Source organism: Leucopleurus acutus, assembly GCF_964270905.1.
Source record: "Leucopleurus acutus genome assembly, chromosome: 8".
Taxonomy (NCBI): Eukaryota; Metazoa; Chordata; class Mammalia; order Artiodactyla; family Delphinidae; genus Leucopleurus; species Leucopleurus acutus.
Genome location: NC_139151.1, coordinates 75440797 through 75464144, shown reverse-complemented (window position 1 = coordinate 75464144; position 23348 = coordinate 75440797). Strand labels below are relative to the sequence as shown.

At 34.7% G+C, this 23348-nt stretch overlaps 1 protein-coding gene across 1 annotated transcript in view; it reads right to left on the bottom strand.

Annotated features, from left to right (window-relative positions):
* ANO5 (anoctamin 5) overlaps positions 1-23348 on the bottom strand; it is a gene marked incomplete at its 3' end in the record, with an annotated part of 64054 nt that overhangs the window by 20907 nt on the left and 19799 nt on the right. Inside the window, exons 3-8 of the mRNA XM_082845004.1 lie at positions 21741-21856; positions 12312-12446; positions 11695-11800; positions 11541-11601; positions 2810-2961; positions 596-670 (exon numbers count right to left, since the gene is read on the bottom strand). Coding sequence (XP_082701130.1) covers positions 596-670; positions 2810-2961; positions 11541-11601; positions 11695-11800; positions 12312-12446; positions 21741-21856 — 645 coding nt within the window. The remainder of the gene's footprint in view (positions 1-595; positions 671-2809; positions 2962-11540; positions 11602-11694; positions 11801-12311; positions 12447-21740; positions 21857-23348) is intronic.

Genomic DNA, 23348 nt, shown 5'->3' with positions numbered 1-23348 from the left:
ACTAAAGGTCAACTGTAAGAGGACATACATTTTGAAAGGGGAGGGCAGGAAATAGATTATGATGATGGAGAAATCTATCAGGTAAAAGGCATGGAAAAAATCTGACTCCCTAACAATGGGATATGCTAATTAAATTCTTCATGTAGAAGATGTAACATTTTCTTCCATTTATCTTGGCAAGAGAACGAACCTTAATGGTATAAAGTTTTTCATTTTGTATAAGTATTTTAAATGGATAAAAGATAAATTAATAATTTTTTTAAAAGAACTAAACAAATAGTCTGTAATCAAATTACTTATTTCACTGTTCTGGTTTCAAGTTATCACCAAATTAACAAAGAGCTGGGGGAGGGAGAGGGACGGGCTTTAAGATAAAGCACCTCTCTCTCCCCCCAACTCTTTATGCAAGGTTTAATCATGGCACATCCATGCAAATTACAGTTTATTCTATATAAGAGCTCCATTCAAGATAAAAAAAAAATACTGTGGAGTGGGAGGGAAGAGAGGGACTCAAGCCATTGCAGACAAAACTATTGAGGTAATCCCAGTATGATCTTACATCAATAGATGATAATAGTTTTTAAACAATGCTCACCCATAAAGTCACTGTGGCTCCCGATAAAAAGTACCATGGAATACGACTACACAAAGGCAAGTAAGGTTCCACCTCCTGTAATTTTGAAGAAATCACAGCAAAATTCAAAATCTACAAAGTTGGGAATCCAAGCAGTAGTCAAAATCACAAAGCCATGTTAAAGTAGAAACCTCCTCAATGGGTTCACCACAGATCATGGAATGCTACATTCTAGTAGTGGTTCCTTATGTTTAGGTAGAAACCTTTAGGGCTCTCAGATGAAATATTTTACAAATGATATGAGATATAAAGGATACACATTATTTCCTGAGTGTTGAATTAGAGTTGTATTTAGGGAGAGGGAGACAGGAAAAACAAAGTCAAAACCTGAGGGCTGCTGCTTAAGTGGACATGCCTTAATGATGTTAAAATTTTCTAATTGAGTTAAATTGAATTGAGTTGAATGCACTGCTCTGTAATTGCTCTGTATGATATTAAGTAGGGTGCCTTCTTTATATTTATAGGATTAATTGTCTTCTTCCACACAGTTCAGGGGCCCAGACTTTTCTACAATTATGGGTTTTTAAGTCATTAATGGAAGATATTAATTATACCAGCTGATATTTTTAGCTATATCGAGAGGCAGTTAGATCTTACGGCCAAAATACTGTCATACAGTAAAAAATAGTTGTCAGCAGAAATCTAAATCATGTAATTCTATTTAACATATAAGATTTTACATCTGTACAGTCTCAAGGATTTTTCAGAAAGGACTGAATGCAAACAGAACATAGCAGTCAGGGTAGGCTGCCCAAGAGCTCTATTGAACCCCAGGATGTGTGTGGACACATCTGATTATGTACATGTGTATGCATGTGTGTATCCAATGTGTCAGTGTGTTCGTGTGCATATTTGTGTGTGCATGTGTGTGTGTCCATTCCTGCATGTATGTGTTCCCAACAGACTCAAATGTAAGAATTCTGGTTGTGCTTAACCACTGAAGAAGCACTGCAATGAAGTAAAAAAAAAAAAAAAAAAAAAAAACTCTCATTTCCAAAGCCATTAAAGCTAAGTGAAGTAGACGATTCACAGTGAATCAATACATATTGTTTTTCAACTTGTTTCAAATGTAAACATTCAGTACATCTTGCTTTTGGTCAACGGTGTTTGGCAAAGCCAATAGGCCTGCTTTTATTTTCTTCTTTATCCCATTAAGTATGAACAAATACACATCATGTCATTATTATGAAAATATCTCTTTTAATATATTTTTTATTAATTTCAAATAGCCACCCAAATTGTTAATGTATTTTCTGAGGTGATTTTTCTCTTCATTCATTTACTGAATATTTTGTAATGTTTCAAGGCAATTTAATAAACGTTTAGTGAATGCCTGTACTATGAGAAGAATGTTGAGTATTATACACAAGAACAGTGTCCTGAACAGAGTAGGGAATTCTACTGAAGAGATTTTTAGGGACATATTCTATTCTCTCTTTAATAGCATCAGGTAACATGGTGATTATAGATTATGGAAAGGTGGGGACTCTAAGAATATGCAGCCAAGAGTCTGCAAAGTATCTTCCATTTTCAAGTGAAACACAAATGAGGTACCAAGAAGTCAAATAACTCAGTCAACAACATACAGCCAGTTTGCCAGTTATCCCCAAATCTAGACTCTCCTTTCCAGACACCAGTGCAATGATCTTCCCATTATAATTAATTAGAATGGACTAGGGGAATAAACTTTGGTCGAATAAAGCAATCACTCGTAAGCCCACTACCTTAATACAATACTATTTTAATTTTCACGCATTAACTTAGTATCATTTCCATGTCTATATATTTATATACAAAGCCCACAGCATGCACACTATTTTCCATTTCCTTTTATTTCACTTAGTATTAAAACTATGTATTTCATGATATGATGACTTGGATTTGCTTCAAAATAATCTAGTGGCAGGGAGGGGTAGGTGTATAAATGAAAGAAGATTGCCCATGAAATAATAATAATTGAAGCTGGGTGATGATTCCATCCTGGGGCTCATTATACTTTACTACCTACTTGTGCATGCGTTCAAGATGTATATTAGAAGCGAGTAAACAAGTTTGTATGATTTATATGTTGTAGAGTATTTTAAAGGCAAATTGAAATACACATCATTACTTGAGAGGCCACCCACAGCTTGGTGTCCATTGGAATATACTGCCTATTTCAGTCTCCTAATATACCTTAGTCACTGCATTCACTTTCCTATGTGTACACATAGCTTCAAATTCAGGTCTCAGCTGGAGCTGCTGCTGCTCCTCCTCAAAGTCCACCAGGTCCCACTCATATTCCAGTCTGGCTTGTCGCTGTTTCCAAAACTCCAAAAACAATGTGACTATGGGCAAAGAAATGCATAAGAACAAATATAATAAAGAGATGGAGGAATAAGTGAATAAGGAGATAATAACTAGATTTTTCTTTACTTTAAAAAATCATTTTGGTTGTATGATGGTTCTTCTGTCATTGTTTGATGATAAAATTATAAATTTTGGCATAATACTATGTAATAGTCTTGAAATAACTCATATATAGAAATACAAATTCGTTTCTTAGACAGCAGTACATGCAAGAAAAATTTTTTTTAGGCACGCTATGCTCTCTCTCTTCATTCAGATAATTTGAAATAATATTTAAACTTGACTTTTTACTAACACCTAGATTTTGTTTGCATGTCTTTTACTGAAATCATTCAAGCAATTGTACCACATTCTCAGGCTTAGGGAAATTTAAGGAAAACATAGGAGCCATTTCATAACACAGTATGTCTCTCTCTCTCTCTCTCTCTGTCTCTCTTTGTCTCTCTCCCTGTCTCTGTCTCTCTCTCTCTCTCTCTATATATATATACGTATAATATATAATATTATATAGTATAATATACAATATATATAATTTTTAAACAAACTTTCCCTTAAAGAATAACATATTTACAGAAAAGTATATAAAACATTACCAACACCCCCAGAAAAACCTTCCCTTATAACCCTTCTAAGGCATAGATGTAACTAGTTTACACACACACACACACACACATATATACATATATATATATATAAACACACACACACACATACCAGTTTCTTTACCCATTCATCTGTCAATGGACATTTAGATTGTTTCCACATCTTGGTTAATGTGGAGAGAGTTACAATGAACACAAGGTGCTAACATCTTTTTGAGATCCTGATTTCAATTATTTTGGGTAAATATCCAGAAGTGGGATTGCTAGATTATGACAGTTCTATTTTAATTTTTTGAGGCACTTCCACACTGTTTTCCGGTTGTACCATTTAGCATTCCCACCAATAGTATGCAAGAGTTCATTATAATTCTTCACATCCTCATCATTTTGGTAATAGCCATCCTGACAGGTGTGAGATAACATCTCATTGTGGTCTGATTTGCATTTCTCTGATAACTAATGACATTAAGTATTTTTTCATATATCTGTTGGCCATTTGTATAACTTCTTCGGGGAAATGTCTATTCAAGTCCTTTGTCCATTTTTAATCAGGTTAGGTTTTGTTATTTTTTAAAAACTATTGAGCTACAGGTGTTCCTTATATATATTTCGGAGATTAACCCTTTATCAGATAGATGGTTTGCAAATATTTTCTGCCTTTCAATTGGTTGCCTTTGCACTCTGTTCATTGTTGTCTCTGCTGTGCAGAGCATTTTAGTTTGAGGTAGTCTAGCTTATTTTGTTTGTTTTTGTTGCCTGGGCTTTGGTGCCATCTGCATGAAATCATTGCCAAGACCAATGTCATAAAGATTTTCCTTATACTCTCTTCTAGGATTTTTACAGTTTCAGGTCTTGTGTTTAAGCCTTTAATCCATTTTGAATTGATTTTTGTGATGGTGTAAGATGTGAATGAAAAATGTTGCCTGCCATATCGGTAAACAAAGGATGTTGCAGCCATCAAGCCACTACAGCCCAGATGGTGAGCCCTGAGGGAACTCAAGATGGGAAAGAACAGGATACTGGCCCCAGATAGCTAAGGTGCATATCAAAGGAATGATTTCAATTAGCCCAGATTCTTGCATCTTCCCATACAAAGAAAAGCGCTAATTCATTAACTTAAGGTATCTGGTTTTCTTTAATTAACAGTAATCTTTTGATGTCTGACTACCTGGTCTTTGTTGCAAAACTCCTATGTATCCTGGCTCCTCCCTTACCTCTTCAGAGCAGTTCCTCAGAGCTATCTGAGAGGCTGCCTCCTGGGCTTGAAGTCCTCAGAAAGTCTGCCAAATAAAACATAATTCTCAACTTTCAGGTTGTGGATTTTTTTTCAGTTGACAAAGATAAGGATCCAATTTCATTCTTTTGCATGTCGCCGTCCAGATTTCCGCAGCACCATTTGTTGAAGAGACTATCCTTTCCCCATTTTGTTTTCTTGGAAATCCTGTTGAAGATTAATTTACCATATACATGTGGATTTATTTCTAGGCTCCATTCTGTTCCATCGGTCTGCATGTCTATCTTAATGCCAGTACCATACTGTTTTGATTGCTGCAGCAAACAAACAGTTCCTAACTGGTTTTCTCCCCAGGGCTAAAAGTAGAGGCAGCAGACACAAATGCCCATCTTCCAATCTTTCTTTGAAAGAGGTCTACTTGCAGACTTTAAAAGCTGCTGCCTGAGGGTCCAGCTTCCAAACAGCCTGCATTTAGGTGCTGACTGAGATCTTCCCATTTGGGATACTGATGGGTTTTGGCACACCCCCCAAATACTGGGAACCACTAAGAACAAAGAAGGCAACTTGAACAATCACAGGCCACACTTTCAAGGCTGGGAGAGGTAGCTGTTTTACCTAATGAACAGAAATCAACACAGGGAGGCAAGGTAAATGAAGAAACAAAGGAAAATATGTTCCAAATAAAAGAACAAGATAAACTGCAGAAAAAGACCTTAATGAAATGAAAACAAGCAATTTACCTGATAAAGAGTTCGAAATAATGGTCATAAAGATGCTTACTGAGGTCTGGAGAACAATTCATGAATAAAGTGAGAATTTGAACAAAGAGACAGAAAATATAAGAAAGTAATAAACAGAGATCATAGAGCTGAAGAATACAATAATTTTATTGTAAAATTCAATAGAAGGGTTCAGCACATACTACATAAAATGAAGAAAGGATCAGTAAACCCCAAGAAAGGGAAGTGGAATTCATTCAGTCAGAGGAGAAAAAATGAATGAAATGAAAATGAAAAATGAGTGAAAAAAAGTGAAGTCAGCTTAAGGGAGTTATGGGACAATATCAAGCAGACCAACATTTGCATTATAGGGGGTCCCAGAAGGAGAAGAGAGAGAGACAGAGACAGCATATTCAAATAATGGGTAAAAACTTCTCTAACATGGGGAAAAAAACAAATATCATATCTAGGAAACCCACTGAGTTCCAAAAAAGATGAAAACAAAGAGAACTACACTGAGACACATTATATTTAAAAGGTCAAGAGTTAAAGACAAAGAGAGAATCTTATAAGCAAGAAGAGAAAAACAACTTATGTATAAGGGAACCCTCATAAGACTATCAGCAGATTTTTCAGCAGAAACTGCAGGCCAGAAGGGAGTAGCATATAGTCAAAGTACTGAAAAAAATTTGAGGACCAAGAATACTCTACCTGGAAAGTTTTCCAGACAAGTAAAAGTGGAAAGGGTTTATCACAACTAGAATGGCTTTTCAAGAAATGTTAAAGGGACCTCTTTAAACTGAAATGAAAACATATAAAAGTACAAATCTCATTAGTATAGGTAAATGTATAGTTAAATTTAAAATACTCATGTTATAATGGGGGTAGGTAACTCACTTCTAAATCTATTATGAAGGTTAAAAGACAAAAGTAGTAAAAATAACTGTAACTACAATAAAATTGTATAACTATAATAATTGGTTAAAGGATACACAAGCTAAGAAGATATAAACTGTGACATCAAAAACATAAAACATGGGAAGGAAAGTAAAAATGTAGAGCGTTAGTATGCATTTGGAATTAATTTGTTTTGCTTGCAATAGAATGTTATAACTATAAGATGTTTTATAAAAGCCTCACTATAATCACAGAGCAAAAACCTATAAAAGACATGCAAAAGATAAAGAAAAAGGAATCTAAGCATACCATTACAGAAAATTATCATATCCCAAAAGAACAAGGCAAGAGAGGAAGAAAGGAACAAATGAATTACAAAACAATTAACAAAATGGCAATAGTAAGTCCATATCTGTCAATAATTACTTTAATGTAATTAACTAAATTCTCCAATCAAAAGTCACAGAGTGGTTGAATGGATAAAAAAACAAGACTCAACTATGTGCTGCCTACAAGAAACTCACTTCAGCTGTAAGGACACATATATACTAAAAGTGAAAGGATGGAAAAAGATATTCCATACAAACTGAAACCAAAAGAAAGCAATATTAACTATACTTATATAAGACAAAATAGACTTTAAGACAAAGATCACAATAAGGGGAAAAGAAGATCTTTCTATAATGATAGAGAGATCCATCAAAGAAGAAGATATAACACTTATAAATACTTATGCACTCAACAGAGGAGCACCTAAAATATATACAGCAAATGTTAACAGACCTGAAGACAGAAATTGTCAGCAACATAATAATAGTAGGGAACTTCAACACCCCATTTCAACAATGGATAGATCATCCTGACAGAAAATCAATAAGGAATCATTGGACTTAAACTACATGTTAGACCAGAGGGACTTAAGGGGCATTGACAGCACTTTCCATCTAACAGCAGCAGAATACACATTCTTCTAAGTGCACATGGAATGTTCTCCAGGAAAGGTCATATATTAGCACCACAAAACAAGTCAATAGATTTCAAAAGTTTGAAATCATATCAAGCATCTTTTCTGACCACAATGGTATGAAAATAGAATTACAGGAAAAGTTAAAACTGGAAAATTCACAAATATGTGGAGAATAAAGGACATGCTACTGAACAAACTTAGAAAAATCAACAGAGAAATTAAACAATATCTTGAGACAAATGAAACTGGAAATACAATATACCAAAACTTACGGGATGCAGCAGAAGCAGTTCTAGGAAGGAAGTTCATAGTGATGAATGCCCACATTAAGAACCAAGAAAAAGCTAAAATAAACAACCTAACTTTAGACATTAAGGAACCAGAAAAAGAAGAGCAAAGTAAGCCAAAGGTAGTAGAAGGAAGGAAATAACAAAGATCAGAGGGTAAATAAATAAAAGAGACAAAAAGACAATAGAAAAGATCAATAAAACTGTTTTATTTTGAAAAGATAAACAATAGAAAACCTTTAGCCATAATTACCAAGAAAAAAAGATAAGGCTCAAATAAATAAAATTAGAAACTAAATAAGAGACATGACAACTGATAGCACAGAAATACAAAGGATCATGAGACTACTATGAACAATTATGTGCCAATACAGTGGATAACCTAGAAGAAATGGATAAAGTCGTAGAAACATACAACCTACCTAAACTGAACCATGAAGAAATAGAAAATCTCAAGAGACCAATTACCAGTAAGGATATTGAATCAGTAATCAAAAACGTCCCCACCAACAAAAGTCCAGATCAGATAGCTTTACTGGTGAATTCTATCATGCATGTAAAGAAGAATTAATCCTTCTCAAAATCTTCCAAAGACTAGAAGAGGAAAGAAAACTTCCAAACTCATTTTATGAGGCCGTCATTATCCTGACACCAAAGTCAGACAAAGACACTACAAGTAAAGAAGTTATACTTGATGAACATAGATGCAAAGAACCTGAACAAAAGAGTAGCAAATCAAATTCAGCAATATATTAAAAGAATTATACACAATGATCAAGTGGGATTTACTCCAGGGATACAAGGATAGTTCAACATCCACAAATCAATCAACATGGTATACCACATTAACAAAATAAATGATAAAAGAAAATCATCTCAACAGATGCAGAAAAAGCATTTAACAGAACTGAACATCCATCATGATAAAAACTCTCAAAAATATAGGTATAAATGGAATGTACCTCAATATAATAAGGGCTATACATGACAAGCCCATAGCTACCATCATAGTCAGTGGTGAAAAGCTGAAAGCTTTCCCTCTATGATCAGGGACAAGACAAGAATGCCTATTCTTGCCTCTTCTATTCAATAGAGTACTGGACATCCTAGCCAGAGCAATTAGTCAAAAATAAATAAATAAATAAAAGACATATAAATTAGTAAGAAAGAAGGAAAGAAGTAAAACTGTCTCTGTTTGCAAATAACATGAAATTATAAAAAACATCCTGAAGACACCACCAAAAAACTGTTAGAACTAATAAATAAATTTAGTCAAGTTCCAGGATAAAAATAAATATATAGAAACCCATTGTGTTTCTATATACTAACCACGTACTAACAGAAAGAGAAATTAAGAAAATAATCCCATTTACAATAACATCAAAAAGAACAAAATACCCAGGAATAAATTTAACCAAGGAAATGAAAGATACGTACACTGTATACTACTAGACACTGATGAAAGAAATTGAAGAAGACACAAATAAATGGAAAGATAGCCCATGCTCATGGACTGGAGGAATTAATATAAAAATGTCCATACTACCCAAGCAATCTCCAGATTTAATGCAATCCCTATCAAAATTCCAATGCTATTTTTCACAGAAATAGAGAAAACAATCCTAAAATTTGTATGGGGCCACAAAAGACTCCAAATAGCCAAAGCAATCTTGAGAAGGAAGAACAAAGCAGTAGGCATCATATTCCTGATCTCAAACTATATTACAAAGTTATAGTAATCAAAATAGCATGGTACTTTTGGCATGGCATAAAGAGAAACATAGAGACCTATGGAACACAATCAAGAGCTCAGAAAAGAATCCCACATATTATGGTCAATTAATATTTGACAAAGGAGCCAAAAATACTCAATGGGGATTTCTTCTATAAATGGTTTTGAGAAAATTGGATATTCCTTTGCAAAAGAACAAAACTGAAAAAAAAGGGAACCCTCGTGCACTGTCAGTGGGAATGTAAATTGGTGTAGCTGTTATGGAAAACAATATGAAGGTTCCTTGAGAAATTAAAAATATAAATATAATAGGATGAAGCAATTCCACTTTTAGGTATATATCCAAAGGAAACAAAATCATTATCTTGAAGTGATATCTTTACCCCCATGTTCACTGCAACTGCTGGGTGTTCTATGCATAATTGCTCCTCTATTTGTTATGACATATAAGGTTAGTGTTGGTGTACAATCTCTGTCAATGGAAAGAATTGAAAACTACTACATTTGTTGTAATTTGTGTACCTATCATCCATTTCTGATTCCAAAAAGTGACAGGCAGGATTTGGTAGCCACATAATGAAGAGATGTCCATATACTAACTTAACCAGAGGAGGCTGCTGGAGAATTGTGGGTAAGACTTCTCTGTCTCCCATTCTCTCTTTGAATCTGGCCTTTTTTCTTCAGACCATAGCAGTCAAGCAGAAGTAAGAGAAACCCATAAGAACCTCTGCTTCATGTACACACCCCCACAAATGTTGGTGTCCTATTGCCTGAATCAAGCTACCTTGTTCCCTTGGCCAGTATTTTTCTTTTTTTAATTAATTAATTAATTAATTTTTCGTTTCGTTGGGTCTTTGTTGTTGCGCGCGGGCTTTCTCTAGTTGCGGCGAGCAGGGGCTACTCTTCGTTGTGGTGTGCAGGTTTCTCATTGCGGTGGCTTCTCTTGCTGCGGAGCATGGGCTCTAGGCGCACAGGCTTCAGTAGTTGTGGCACACGGGCTTGCGGGCTCTAGAGCACAGGCTCAGTAGCTGTGGCACACAGGCTTAGTTGCTCCGTGGCATGTGGGATCTTCCTGGACCAGGGCTCAAACCCGTGACCCCTGCATTGGCAGCTGGATTCTTAACCTCTGTGCCACCAGGGAAGTCCCTCCTTGGCCAGTTTTTAAATGCACACACTTGTGCTTTTTAAAGATTTTTTTTGTTAAATTGGAGAGAAAAAAGTCTATCTTTCACCAGAGTCCCCCAGATTTTTAGACATGCTTTAGAAGTCTTTAGGCCTCCTCTTGCCAAGTTACTCTTACAGAAAATACTTTCCTCACTGATGGCAGGAATAACTTCATAACATTTCTACTTCCCACATGATACAAAATAGAAGAGATACTGGGACATTTCCAAAATTAAGGGAAATTCCACCTTACATGGGAGATTTTTACCAAATGGAACTGGAAGCTGGAACTAGAATTTGACGGAAATTTAAATTCAAATGTTGAGTATTAGCTCTCAACAATTTTTTTTTTTTTTTTTTTTTTTTTTTTTTGTGGTATGCGGGCCTCTCACTGTTGCGGCCTCTCCCGTTGCGGAGCCCAGGCTCCGGACGCACAGGCTCAGCAGCCATGGCTCACGGGCCCAGCCGCTCCGTGGCATGTGGGATCCTCCTGGACCAGGGCACGAACCCGTGTCCCCTGCATTGGCAGGCGGATTCTCAACCACTGCGCCACCAGGGAAGCCCAGCTCTCAACAATTTTTGAGTCTTGTTCCAGTTTGTATCCATGACTCAATATCCTCCAGCCACCAAATACTTATGTTTATTTCTCCTGAATTAAGCACTTATTGAGCCTGTTTTTACCACAGTGCTGACAGTGTAATCTGATTACATATGAAGTTTCAAAAATTATAGTGTTTTTCAGAGAAATGAGCAGATGACTAATAGAGACCTTTCTGGACCAACGATCAAGACGAATGACCATTGATGTGGACTCCATCAGTGTACTGATGCTAGCAAAGACATAAAGATGTAAAATCACCTTTGGTTTATAAGGTATGCCAACTGTATATGTTACATGAATGGCCATAAAACAGATAACATGGAGAAAGCTGTTTTTATGTAACTATTTACTCACCCCAAATTCCCATGAATATTGCAAAGAACACTGTTGACTCATTGTCAAATAAATGGGAGAACTGTAAAACAATAACAACATCACAAAGACTACTTAGTATCAAATGAGGGAGGGAAATTGCAAGTCTTTTTAACATACCACAATACATACATACCTTTGAAGCCCAACAGGTAGAATTTAGTCTCCAATAGTCACACATTACATCACAGAGTGGGCACATGATAATCTGACCCCCAATCTCAGGGTCACAGATCTCAGTGCTGCAGAGGGAAGAGGAGAGTTTTTGTTTTGTTTTGTTTTGTTTTTGTCTTGTTTCGTTTTGTCCACACGGCATGGCATGTGGGATCTTAGTTCCCCGACCAGGGATGGAACCCATGCCGCCAGAAGTGGAAGTGTAGAGTCCTAACCACCGGACTGCCAGAGATTCCCAAGAGCAAAGTTATATTAAAAGTGATGTGTTTGGGTGAAAGTCCAAAGCTGCTTTTATTGGAACAACATTATACAGCTTCTTACATATGGCACAAGGGGAAATGAACTAGCAATTTTTGTAGATCAAATCATGCTTTGAGGAACAGAATCTTTAGAGCCCATCATTAAAAACAAATTTTCCATAAAGCACCAGGTGAGGGGTAGCTGCTATGTTTGGGTCTTTTTCAGAGACATCAATTATCTGCTGCCATAGGAAACATTCTGACACAAATTCCAGAAAAATAATAGCAACAGTTTCAGTTAGCATAAGATTCTCTATTTGGGCAACGCAGCTGCACTTACCTGCTTGAGTTATCATGCATCGATAATAAGCCGTAAATAAAACAAGCTAAGCCAACTATAGCTGCAAAAAACAGCATTTCTGTGTAAAATCCGAGAAAGACAAAATAGATGCCAATTTTTTCTCCGTAATAATCCCTATGAAAGAGGGTAAAAAGAGAATCAGAGGTTGTAAGAATGATACAGTCCTGAGAGTCTTGGTTTTGTATGCAGACAAACTTGAATTCTAATTTTGGCTCCATTGCTTTCCAGCTGTGAAATTTTGATAAAGTTACTAAACTTTCTAAACCTTAGTTTCCACATCATAAAATGCAGGATAATGCTTAGCCATAGAATTGGTGTAAGGATTAGAAGAGACAACACATGTAAGTAAGAAGCCAACTGAGTGGAAGTTAAGATCTACTTTTGAAATAATCAGGTAATTTGAAAAGCTTTTAAAGAGAGTTTAAATGTTTTGAAATAAAGTGCAGAACATTCTTCTAGCAATTAACAAATCAAAATCACATTCACAATCTGTGCATGGACTTTCTCTTTATCTCTCTCTAAAATTGAAGAATGTACTCAGACCACAACAGATGAGAGTGGTTGTATGTATGAACTTCCATCTTCCTTTAAATTTGGAGCTCTGATGGATGCTTATAGAATTGTAAGACAAGGAGCAAACCAAGGAATCAAAAATGAGTGTTTAATCAAGTTCCATAAAATATACAGTTCAGCACTTGCTTTACAAAGAGTTAAAAAGTGACAGCATTAGTTGGAATAAATGTTCAACTCTTATAACCAAGTTTTGGGGTTTTTTTCTGTTGTTTTTTAAACCAACTCTCTCCTTAAGGAATCTCTCAAAGAACCAGAGAACAAGGTTTTCTCTGCCTCATAAAACCAGGTTTTTTAAAAAAACAACACAAAATAGGTTAATCTTCTCCCTTATTCACGTAGAGCTCAGCTCACCAAATCCGTGAAGTCTTACCACAGTTTCCTAGACAGAGAGATGTAATCCCTTTTGGGCTCTAATAGCATGATATATAAAAATCTATTACAGCACTATTTATTAAATTGTAATTTCCACACATGCTCAAAAAACAGGCAAATATAAACATAAAGGGTTTAAATTTTACATAACATAAACTTATTTAACATAAACTTAATTTCCCAATGAGAAGGTTTTTAATTTTTTTTCACTCAATATTAATTTTATTGAATATCCCATTCTTCAGTTTTCAAAATTTCTAATCTTTTCTAATGAAACAGGCATCTCTCTGCTTGTACCATCTTTCATTCTTTCATTTTTTCATTATTTTCAGTGATAATAAACATTTTTACATTGTTGTTTTCCCTTGTTCTGCTTTTCAAATTACCATAAACTTGAAATTAAATTATAATTCCATTGTATTCCCTTGTTAATTTACCATTTACAACTTCCTTAGGTTCACTCACACAGGATGAGTAAACTTGCTTTTTCTCTTTTTTTTGTTTTTGTTGAAAAACATAGCAATTATTATAATACTGCATAACATCAAAATCTAAAAAAAAGAATAAAAATATTTGATTTGGGAAAATTTACTATTCATCGTGTCTATTTCCATTTGATGTTTTAAAAATTATAGAATCAATCATTTTTAAGGTAAAACATCAATATTACTGCTATATGCTTAACCAAAAAATTATTTGGGAATTCATAAAGAAACTGGATATTTCAAAGAACTACATTTTTCTTCCTTTCAAATTTCAAGAATCTTATTCCTTGAGAATTAAAAAAAAGTCCTCAAGAACTCCAGACCTTTAATTAGTATTTAAAATATTCTCAAAAAGAGAAATTCTCAAATGAACATTTATTATGTATGGAATTATAGAAATAATTTTACTAAACTTTGGACTTGAGGAGCTTAATAATAGATTAACAACTAAACCATCTCTTAAGAATGCAAAAAGCAAGAGACATGTCTTAGATTTGTATTATGGTAAATACGTATATATTATTTACATATTATTGAAATAACGTTTAAGATGTTAAATTCTTATTATTCAAAACAAAGAAAATGAGAAAAAGCCAATAATATGAGATACTCTGTAAAGTATCAGACATAAGGAGAATAAATACTTCTTTTGAGTATTAATTTTTTAGAAAAATTTGCCTTTTATTTACACTTACGGTATTTCTTAACCTGTCCATTTTACTTGCTAGATTTTGCACTCATCTGTGGCCCCATAACATTTAACAGGGCATCTCATAGGTAGAAGACATTCAATATTCTTCGTTGTGAGATCTTGTGAGAAGGCACTGGTCTAATTTTGTATTCCCAGGACTTAGTCTGAGACATAGCAAATAATCAAAACAATGATGGTGGAATTGAAATAAATATAGGCTTGAGGAATGAATGAACAAAATGCAAACATTTGGTCTAAAGAGATTCATTTTTCCCATGAATTCATGGACATCTGAGAAACTTAGCTTAGCGATTACACTATTTTGGCTTTTAATAGCACCATTATAGTCACTGTAAACATATTCTAACCTATTTGCTATATAGCAGTATATCAATTTTAATTATAAGCATTAAGCCATCCCAATAGATGATATCAGAAAAATTATTTGGAGCTCTTAAATTGGAAAGAAAAAATGGGATCAGAAGGCATATAATATTGAAGACTGATAAACCACTGATGGTAACCTTTGTATTCCCAGTTATCCCTGAAAAAATATAATCTAATCTGACAAAATGATCAGTACCCAAAAGGCAGTAAAAATATTTACAAATATTTGGACATGGAACTTAAGTTTGGTGTAGAGATAACATGAAATATGTGAAATCTAGGAATTCAAATCCTATATTCTAAATCTCTTTCCAGGCACCCCTAGTCATCATTTTTTTTTAACCCTCTATATCCAATCCACTAGGTCCAATAAATTCTGTCATAAAAGTCTTTTTCTTTTTTTTCTTTCTTTTTTTTTTTGGCTTTGTCACGAGGCATGTGGGATCTTAGTTCCTCAACCAGGGATTGAACCTGCAATCCCTGCATTGGAAGCACAGAGTCTTAACCATTGGGACCACCAGGGAAGTCCCATAAAAGCCTTTTTCTAATCCATAGTCCCCTCTTTCCTGTTACCAGTGCCTTGGATATGACCTTCAATATCTATTACTGGAAAATTTTAATTTTATTTTATTTTATTTTTGTGGTATGCAGGCCTCTCACTGTTGTGGCCTCTCCCGTTGTGGAGCACAGGCTCCGGATGCACAGGCTCAGCGGCCATGGCTCACGGGCCCAGCCGCTCCACGGCATATGGGATCTTCCTGGACCGGGGCACGAACCCGCGTCCCCTGCATCAGCAGGTGGACTCTCAACCACTGCTCCACCAGGGAAGCCCTATTACTGGAAAATTTTAACAGCCTCCTTACTTCCCTGACTTCGGTCTTGCATCCTTCTACTATCTGTCCTGTTTCCAAGAGAGTAATGTTTCTAAAGCACAAGATTAAACAATGACCGTTTCCTCCTTTAAAGGTTTTCTCCTTTCATCTTAGCAGTGTTCTTCATGATTTTTTACTGATAAACATTCAAATCTTACCAGCCACGCCTCCTAAATGAAGAACTAAATGCACAATGCTCTTCTTTAGCCCAGTGCTCTTTACTTGTTCTCTCTACATGGGATATTCTTAACTAACTTGTTTACCTAGCAACCTGCTACTTCTCTCAAGACACACTCAAGAATAATCACTGTGAAACTTTCCCTGAGGTTGTCATAAAGGTAGGTGCTCTTTCCTCTGTGCTCTGTTCTTTCATGAGAATCACTCTGCTGTAATTATTATGCACTTGTGTGTCTTCCTGCAAATATCTTTGTGTTAGGAAACCACGTTCTGATTACCTTTATAGCCCTAGCCTCTTGCTGATATCTAGCGATGCTAAATAAATGCTCATTAAAGGAATGTGGGCATTGTAATTATGCATCTATAGACAATTCCTTTCTACTTTTAAGGATATTTTTATTTTTAACAAGTCTTCCCATAAAAAACTTTCATAAAACCATAAAATCAACAAGGAGAGGAAATAAAACCATACCTGATATAGGCCTTCAAGCATCATGACAGAGAACACCATGATCTTCAAATTACTTGTAAGTAAAGAAATAAACCCAGTTCCAACTGAGTACCTATTACCAGCTGCCATACCTGAAGTACAGAGAGCAGTGAAGAAGATGCTTAAGAAATTCTAGGGAAAACATGTGAAGTAGGGTGGGGACATTAGACAAACACAGACAAAATAATCCCTGGGAAAAAGTCTAACTAAATGCCATAATACTGAACACATGTTGGGACTTGGTAATTCATAGTACTAGCTAAAAGAAAGGGATCTGAAAATGAGTAAGCCTGGAAGTGGCAGCCTCAGAAAAGCAATGTTTCTGGGGAAGAATCAGATATAAAGGATGGTACTTCTTAAAAGTGGCAGAAAAGAGAGAGAGTTAGGATTCTATAGAAATGAAAGAAAAAGCGCATGACAAGCACAGGATATCATCCATGAAAGAAACTGCATGGAATAGGAAAATAAACTAACAGAAGAGTGTACTCTAATGCTAGAAACTCCATGAATTAAACACAAACAGAAAAAAGCAGAGCATACTATACAAAATTATGTTAAAAAAACCCTGAAAATGTGAAACAAAGAGCTTCAGCTGATGAAAATTCTCCCAAAAGAACATGAGGAATACTGTAAAAAAACAGTACAAACTGAATTAAATGTTCTCAGATAAATAACTGGAAATGTAAGAAAATATCAGAAATATAAAAATAAGAAGTGGGAAAAAACAGGAATAAATAAAACAAGAGATGAAAGAAACCAAAAAACAGAGGAAAGAGAAGAACCCTATAAGATCATGTCAGAACTGATGATGAAATTATGAGGTATTCAAGAGAATACATGGACACCAAGTGAAAATCTAATAAAAGATGATAAGAAAAACAGGATACCTATCAAAAGAATGAAAATGACATAGAGAAGTAAAAAGAGTCTCAGGAAAATTGTTTGATATGAAGACAGGCAAAAAAGACCAAACATACAGATAACTGGAGTCCAAAGAAAATAATCAAAGCACTGGAAAATAATTATATTTTAAAACTATAACCCAAGAACACTTTCCAGAAAAACAAACAAACAAAAAAACCCAAACAAAATAAAAGGTACATAGTTAAAGGATCCACCAGGAACAGGGAAAACTGACTTAGAACAACCAATTCCAAGACATAATGTGTTAAAACAATCAGATTTTAAAACAAACAAACAAGCAAACAAAACTCTCCAAGGCCCCAGGCAAGATGATAAATTAATGTACAAAGGCAAAGAACTTCCTACTAAATGAGGACACACCAGAGGCATTTCCAGTAAGATCAGGAACAAGGCAAAGACACCAACTATTATTCAACATTGTTCTGTAATTATCAACCAATTAACTGAATAAAAGAAAATAATTATAGACATAAGAATTGGTAAAGAAAAGTAAAATATTTCTATTTAAAGATTATATGATAATATACCTCGATAGCCTTAATGAATCAATAAAACTAATTCAATAAAGAATTCATCAGGGCATTAGAATATAAAACTAACACTCAGAAGACAATAACATATAACATGTAAGTAAATACATAATTTATAATAGCAACAAAAATATAAAATACTTAGGATTAAACTTAAGAAAGTTTTATAACTCTATAACACTCCTGAAAAACCCCAAAGTAGGCTTAAACTAAGACATACCTTTCCCTTGACAACTTTTCCTTGATTAGAATGTCTCATCATCAAAATACCAGCCTAGGGCTTCCCTGGTGGCGCAGTGGTTGAGAGTCCGCCTGCCGATGCAGGGCACACGGGACCGGGACATGATGCCCCAGTCCAGGAAGATCCCACTTGCTGCAGAGCAGCTGGGCCCGTGAGCCATGGCCGCTGAGCCTGCACGACCGGAGCCTGTGCTCCGCAACAGGAGAGGCCACAACAGTGAGAGGCCCGCGTACCACAAAAAAACAACAACAACAAAAAGTACCAGCCTACCTAAGTTAATTTATAAACTTAATTTGATACCCATAAAAATACCAACCATCTTTTTTAGTAACAAGCTAGACAAGTTGATACTAAAGTTTATATGGAAGAATAAACATGTAGAATGTACAAGGAAACACTGAGAGTAAGAGCTATGACGAGGTATTAGCCCAACTAGGTATTAAAACATACTAGAGGTAAGCCACTACAATTAAAAGAGCCTTCTGAATCACTTTGCTGCACACCTGAAACTAACACAACATTGCAAATCAACTATACTCTAATATAAAATAAAAATTAAATTAAATAAATAGCCTGCATGGATAGTTAGCTAGATCAACAGAATAGTTGCTTTCATCCAGAAAGCAATTCAACTGCATATAGAAATCTAGCATATGATAAAGGTGGTACCTCAAATCACTGAGGCAATGATAAACATTTTAATAATAGATTTGGGACAAGTAGAATAGAAAGTGCATATTTAACTTTATAAGAAACTGTCAAAGTTGTTTTTTTAAAGTTGCTATACCATTTTGCATTCCCACCACCAATGTTTGAGATTTCAAGTTGTTCCATATCCCTGATAGCACTTATTGTTGCCAATCTTTTAGATTTTAGTTATTCTAGTGTGTGTGTGGTGGCATCTTAATGACATTTTAATTTTTATCCCCTTAGTGAATAAAGATGTTGTACATCTTTTGATGTACTTATTGGCAATCCATAATTATATTCCTTTGGTGATGAATCTTTTATCTTTTGTCCATTTTAAATTTTGTCTTATTATTGAGTTGCGAAAGTTCCTTAAATAAAAGTCCTTTATTGATATGTGTGTTGCAAATGTTTTCTCCAGTCTGTGTTTTGCCTTTTTATTTTTGTAACTGTCTTTTAAAGAGCATACATTTTTAATTTTAATGAAGTTAAATTTATACATTTTTTAAATTGTGCTTTTTGCATTTGATCTGAAAAGTCCATGCCTAACTCCAAACCACATACGATTTTCTCCTATATGTTCTCCTAGAAGTTTTATAGTTGTAACGCTTACAATTAGTTCTCTCATCCATTTCAAGTTAATTTAAATTTTTGTACAGGATAGAAGCAAGATTCACATTTTTCATGTAGATAGCCACTTGTTCTAGCATCATATGTTGAAAGGACTATCCTTTCCCCAATGAATGACCAGGCACCGTTGCTGAAAATCAATTGACTATATATATGTGGATCTATTTCTGGACTCTCCTTTTATTAAAGATTTTTCTTTGGAATAATTTCAAATATATAAAAAAGTTACAAGAATAATTCAAATAATACCCATATATCCTTTAATTCTTTTATTGTAAAAATATTGCTGAATTTGCATTTTATCTCACTTCATATATCATATTTCCCCATATATACATGCCTTTTTCTGAACCACTTGCAAGTAAGTTGGTTGAATATGTACATCATGGTCCTTTACCCTTAAATACTTTATTGTCTATTACTAATAATAAGGATATTACCCTACATAATCACTGAGAAGAAACCTTAGGAATAAGAGCTGTTTTCTGCAGTTCCTCCCTGTGTGATAATATAGTGTTTTCTTTCTTGTCTTTTCGATTACCTAGTTAAAAACTTTACACCTAGCTATCAATTCTTTACATTAAATTGTGTTAAAAATTTAAGTTTATTTAAAAACTTATTTCATTACTGAAATGGAAAAGCAGTATAATTTGCTATAAATGAAAAGTTATAATAATAGGATGAAAAGGTTTAAAATGTTATTAAATTTAAGCTAGATACTGCCATCTGATGGAAAAATCTGAGCTTCCACTTTGTTGTAAAAGAAAATCAGCAAGTGCTAACAAGGTACTGACCTGAGGTGTAATGCATTTGTCTGTATCAAGGGTTATAAGTACAAACCTTTGGGGAATATTTATAGCAGAAACATCTGTAGACAGCTAAATACTCTCAATATATTTTGAACAATGTAAAATATGTAAACCTCATTCTGACAACTTTGCTTTTTTGAAAACATACCATGAAAATATTCTCCAAGGGCACTAATTGTAATAGTGAAAAGTTTGAAACAGCCTAATCTTTTTCAATAGACGAATAGACAAATAAGTTATGCAAAATTTATAATATGGTACCCTGTGTTGTGTTAAAAAGCACAAGATAGATCTGTGTGTACTCAAAGGGAAGTATGCCAATAATATACTATTTAGTGATAAAAGAAAATCTTAGCAAAAAAGTAAATAAAGATTCCATTGCTCCAGGAAAAAAAAAAGTGTATGTATTTTACTTCACATGCACATAAAAATAAGACTGAATGGCTATTACCAAATAGCCATAGTTACTTCTGTGGAATTCAATGGAGGTGTAATTTCACTTAAAACTTTGCACATCTCTTTATTGCTTGGAATTTTTTAGATACATGTCCTACTTTTATAATTAAAAAAATTAAATGGCCATTAATCAGAACAATTAAAATATCCATCCAATCAAGAGTTTATATAAAGATTTACAGAAACCACAGTTTATATGCTAGTTGCCTTCTATTTATTCTTAAAAATTTCCCCTCTTATTTGCCTTAAATGAAACTGTTGGAATAACATTTCACTTGGTTTGGATGTAGACATGAAAATCAGTCTCATAAAAAGGAGGCTGTGATGCTGTGCAAGCAGAGCAGTAAAAGCATATCTCACTGAGTAAAAATACTGCTACTAGCAACCAGGGGTCTGTAACCTGATTGTTTCTTTATTGAAATCATAGCAGGAGTCTCCTAACATCCTCTATGCATGTAATATTGTCATGGTTCAAAGCAAGAACCTGCAACCATAGTCTTCTTGCATAGCTAATGAAACTGTCTAAAGAATTGAGATAATAGAACAATTGCCTTCACAGCTTTCTGAGATCAACACACACACAAACATCCATACATGACCTTTCTTCTATCCTCTAAATTCCTAGACGCAGAGGAAAACAAACAAACAAAAAATTATTGTGTTAAACACTAAGTGCTAACCCCATGCTAAGAAAATATACATATATCATTTAATTATCAAATAACCCCATAAGGAAAGTACTATTGCTATTCCTATTTTACAGATATAAGTCTCATAGAGGTTAAATAACCTGACCATATTTATATGCTTCTAAGAGAAAGAGCTTGGATTTGAACCCCATGTACCTAAATGCTAAGGCCCAACTTCTGAACCATCAAGCTATCTCTGCACTGTGGTTAAGACCATTCTGACAACAGCATTTTGCTCACAAATGAATGACTAAATGGTAGCGTAGATACAAAACTGGGAAGATGGGAAACGTAGTGGGTGAGAATAGTAGTAAAAAGAATGGAATACGATGCCATTGTGAATAAAAACCACATAATCAAGTTTTAGTCAGTTTGATTCTGTGTAAGAAACTTACCTAATCAAATTAAAAGGCTGCTCCTTGTAAAAATAGGAAAACCGAGCCCAGTTCTGGCAAAGTGTGTACCTTTCATTGACAGGATTCGGAGGTTCTGATGGCTTCCAATATTGACCCTACAGACACGCAAGAAGAAATTACTGAATGACAAAGCAAAAGACAAGGGTGAACAATGGAACACTGCCTTTATAAAAAGCCTAGTGAATGAGGCAAATGTTCTCTTTCACTTTTCGATTTGGATTTTCATATTCTATTGATGTAAATTACTAAATCATTTAGTGTATTGTAGAGTGTAGTACATTTGCTACACTGTACAATAAATGAAAATAATAGTGCTTTATTCATTAAATTTTCACAGCCAGCTATCTAAAAACACAAGTTAAAGCCTGAGACTTTGGCTTTACTCAAGCTGCTCCTTTGACCTGGAGTCCTCCTTTCATCTCTACTCAAATTCCAACAGTCACAGCTCAGGGATTCCCACAACTGTATAACTGGCTGGGACTTTGGAAATAGGCTGACATTTTTATATTATAGATGGAAAAACTGAACCCCAAGCAAAGTTAAGTGAATGATCCAAAGTCACACAGCTATGACTGGAATCTCCTCTAGGCAACGTGTCTTGTCCTCACTGGCCATCGCTGATATGTTTCCCAAAGGACTTAAAATATACAACAGACTTTAGCACTTAAAAGCCTCAATATTGTTTCATAAGTTCCTTCCCCATTTTTAGGTACTGAGTAGGCTTATTAATATAAAGTTAATTAGGGCCTAGCAGAGCACTGTCTACACATAGCTGTTCAATCTTTTCTCTTGAACTGTTTGCCTAGACAAGTAAACTACTGAAGACAACACTGAGCAAACACCCAATCTAAACTTAAGCACATATGAAAATCTCTATATGACAAGGTATAAGATTTTATATCATCCAGATTCCAAATTTTGTCTTCTTCTCTAGGTTGTCCTACTGAATCTTGAGAAATGAAATAGAAAAAAAGAAAAAAGCTGCCTATTTGCGTATCTTTAAAAAAAAAAAAAGGTTCTTTAAAGCACATAAGAGAAAAATCCAGTACCTAAATCTGTATTCAGGAGAGAAGAAAGGAAAAAAGGTAAAATTAATAGTAAATGATAGTTCTCTGTAGCAAGAGCTCAGTAACACTGATTTTCTAGTGACCGTGGAGGACTCTTCTGGAAGGCTAGATATATGGAGTAAAATTGCTGGTGACTGAGGACAGTTTGGCTTTATGACCTGGTGAGAGTAAGAAAGAATCAATGCCCTAAAAACAAACAAACAAACAAAAAAATCCTCAAAATCTTCAAAAGAAGAATGAGCCCTTTTGCGAAGAATGATTAACAAAGAATGTGTTGCAAAGTGTTTATTAACTATAGATCTCTCTACTTGATCAAACGCTGTGGCATCATTTAGAATCCATAATCCCCTAGAAGTTCTTTTGCCCCAGGGAAAAGTGTGTGTATGTGTGTATGCGGGGTGGGGTAGTTTCTCTAATACAAGTTAAATTCACCTGAATTGATACTAGTGTTGAGAATTGCCACTCATTTTGAAAAATTCTGCTAACATGCCAAAGATAATCAACTAACCAATGTTGAACA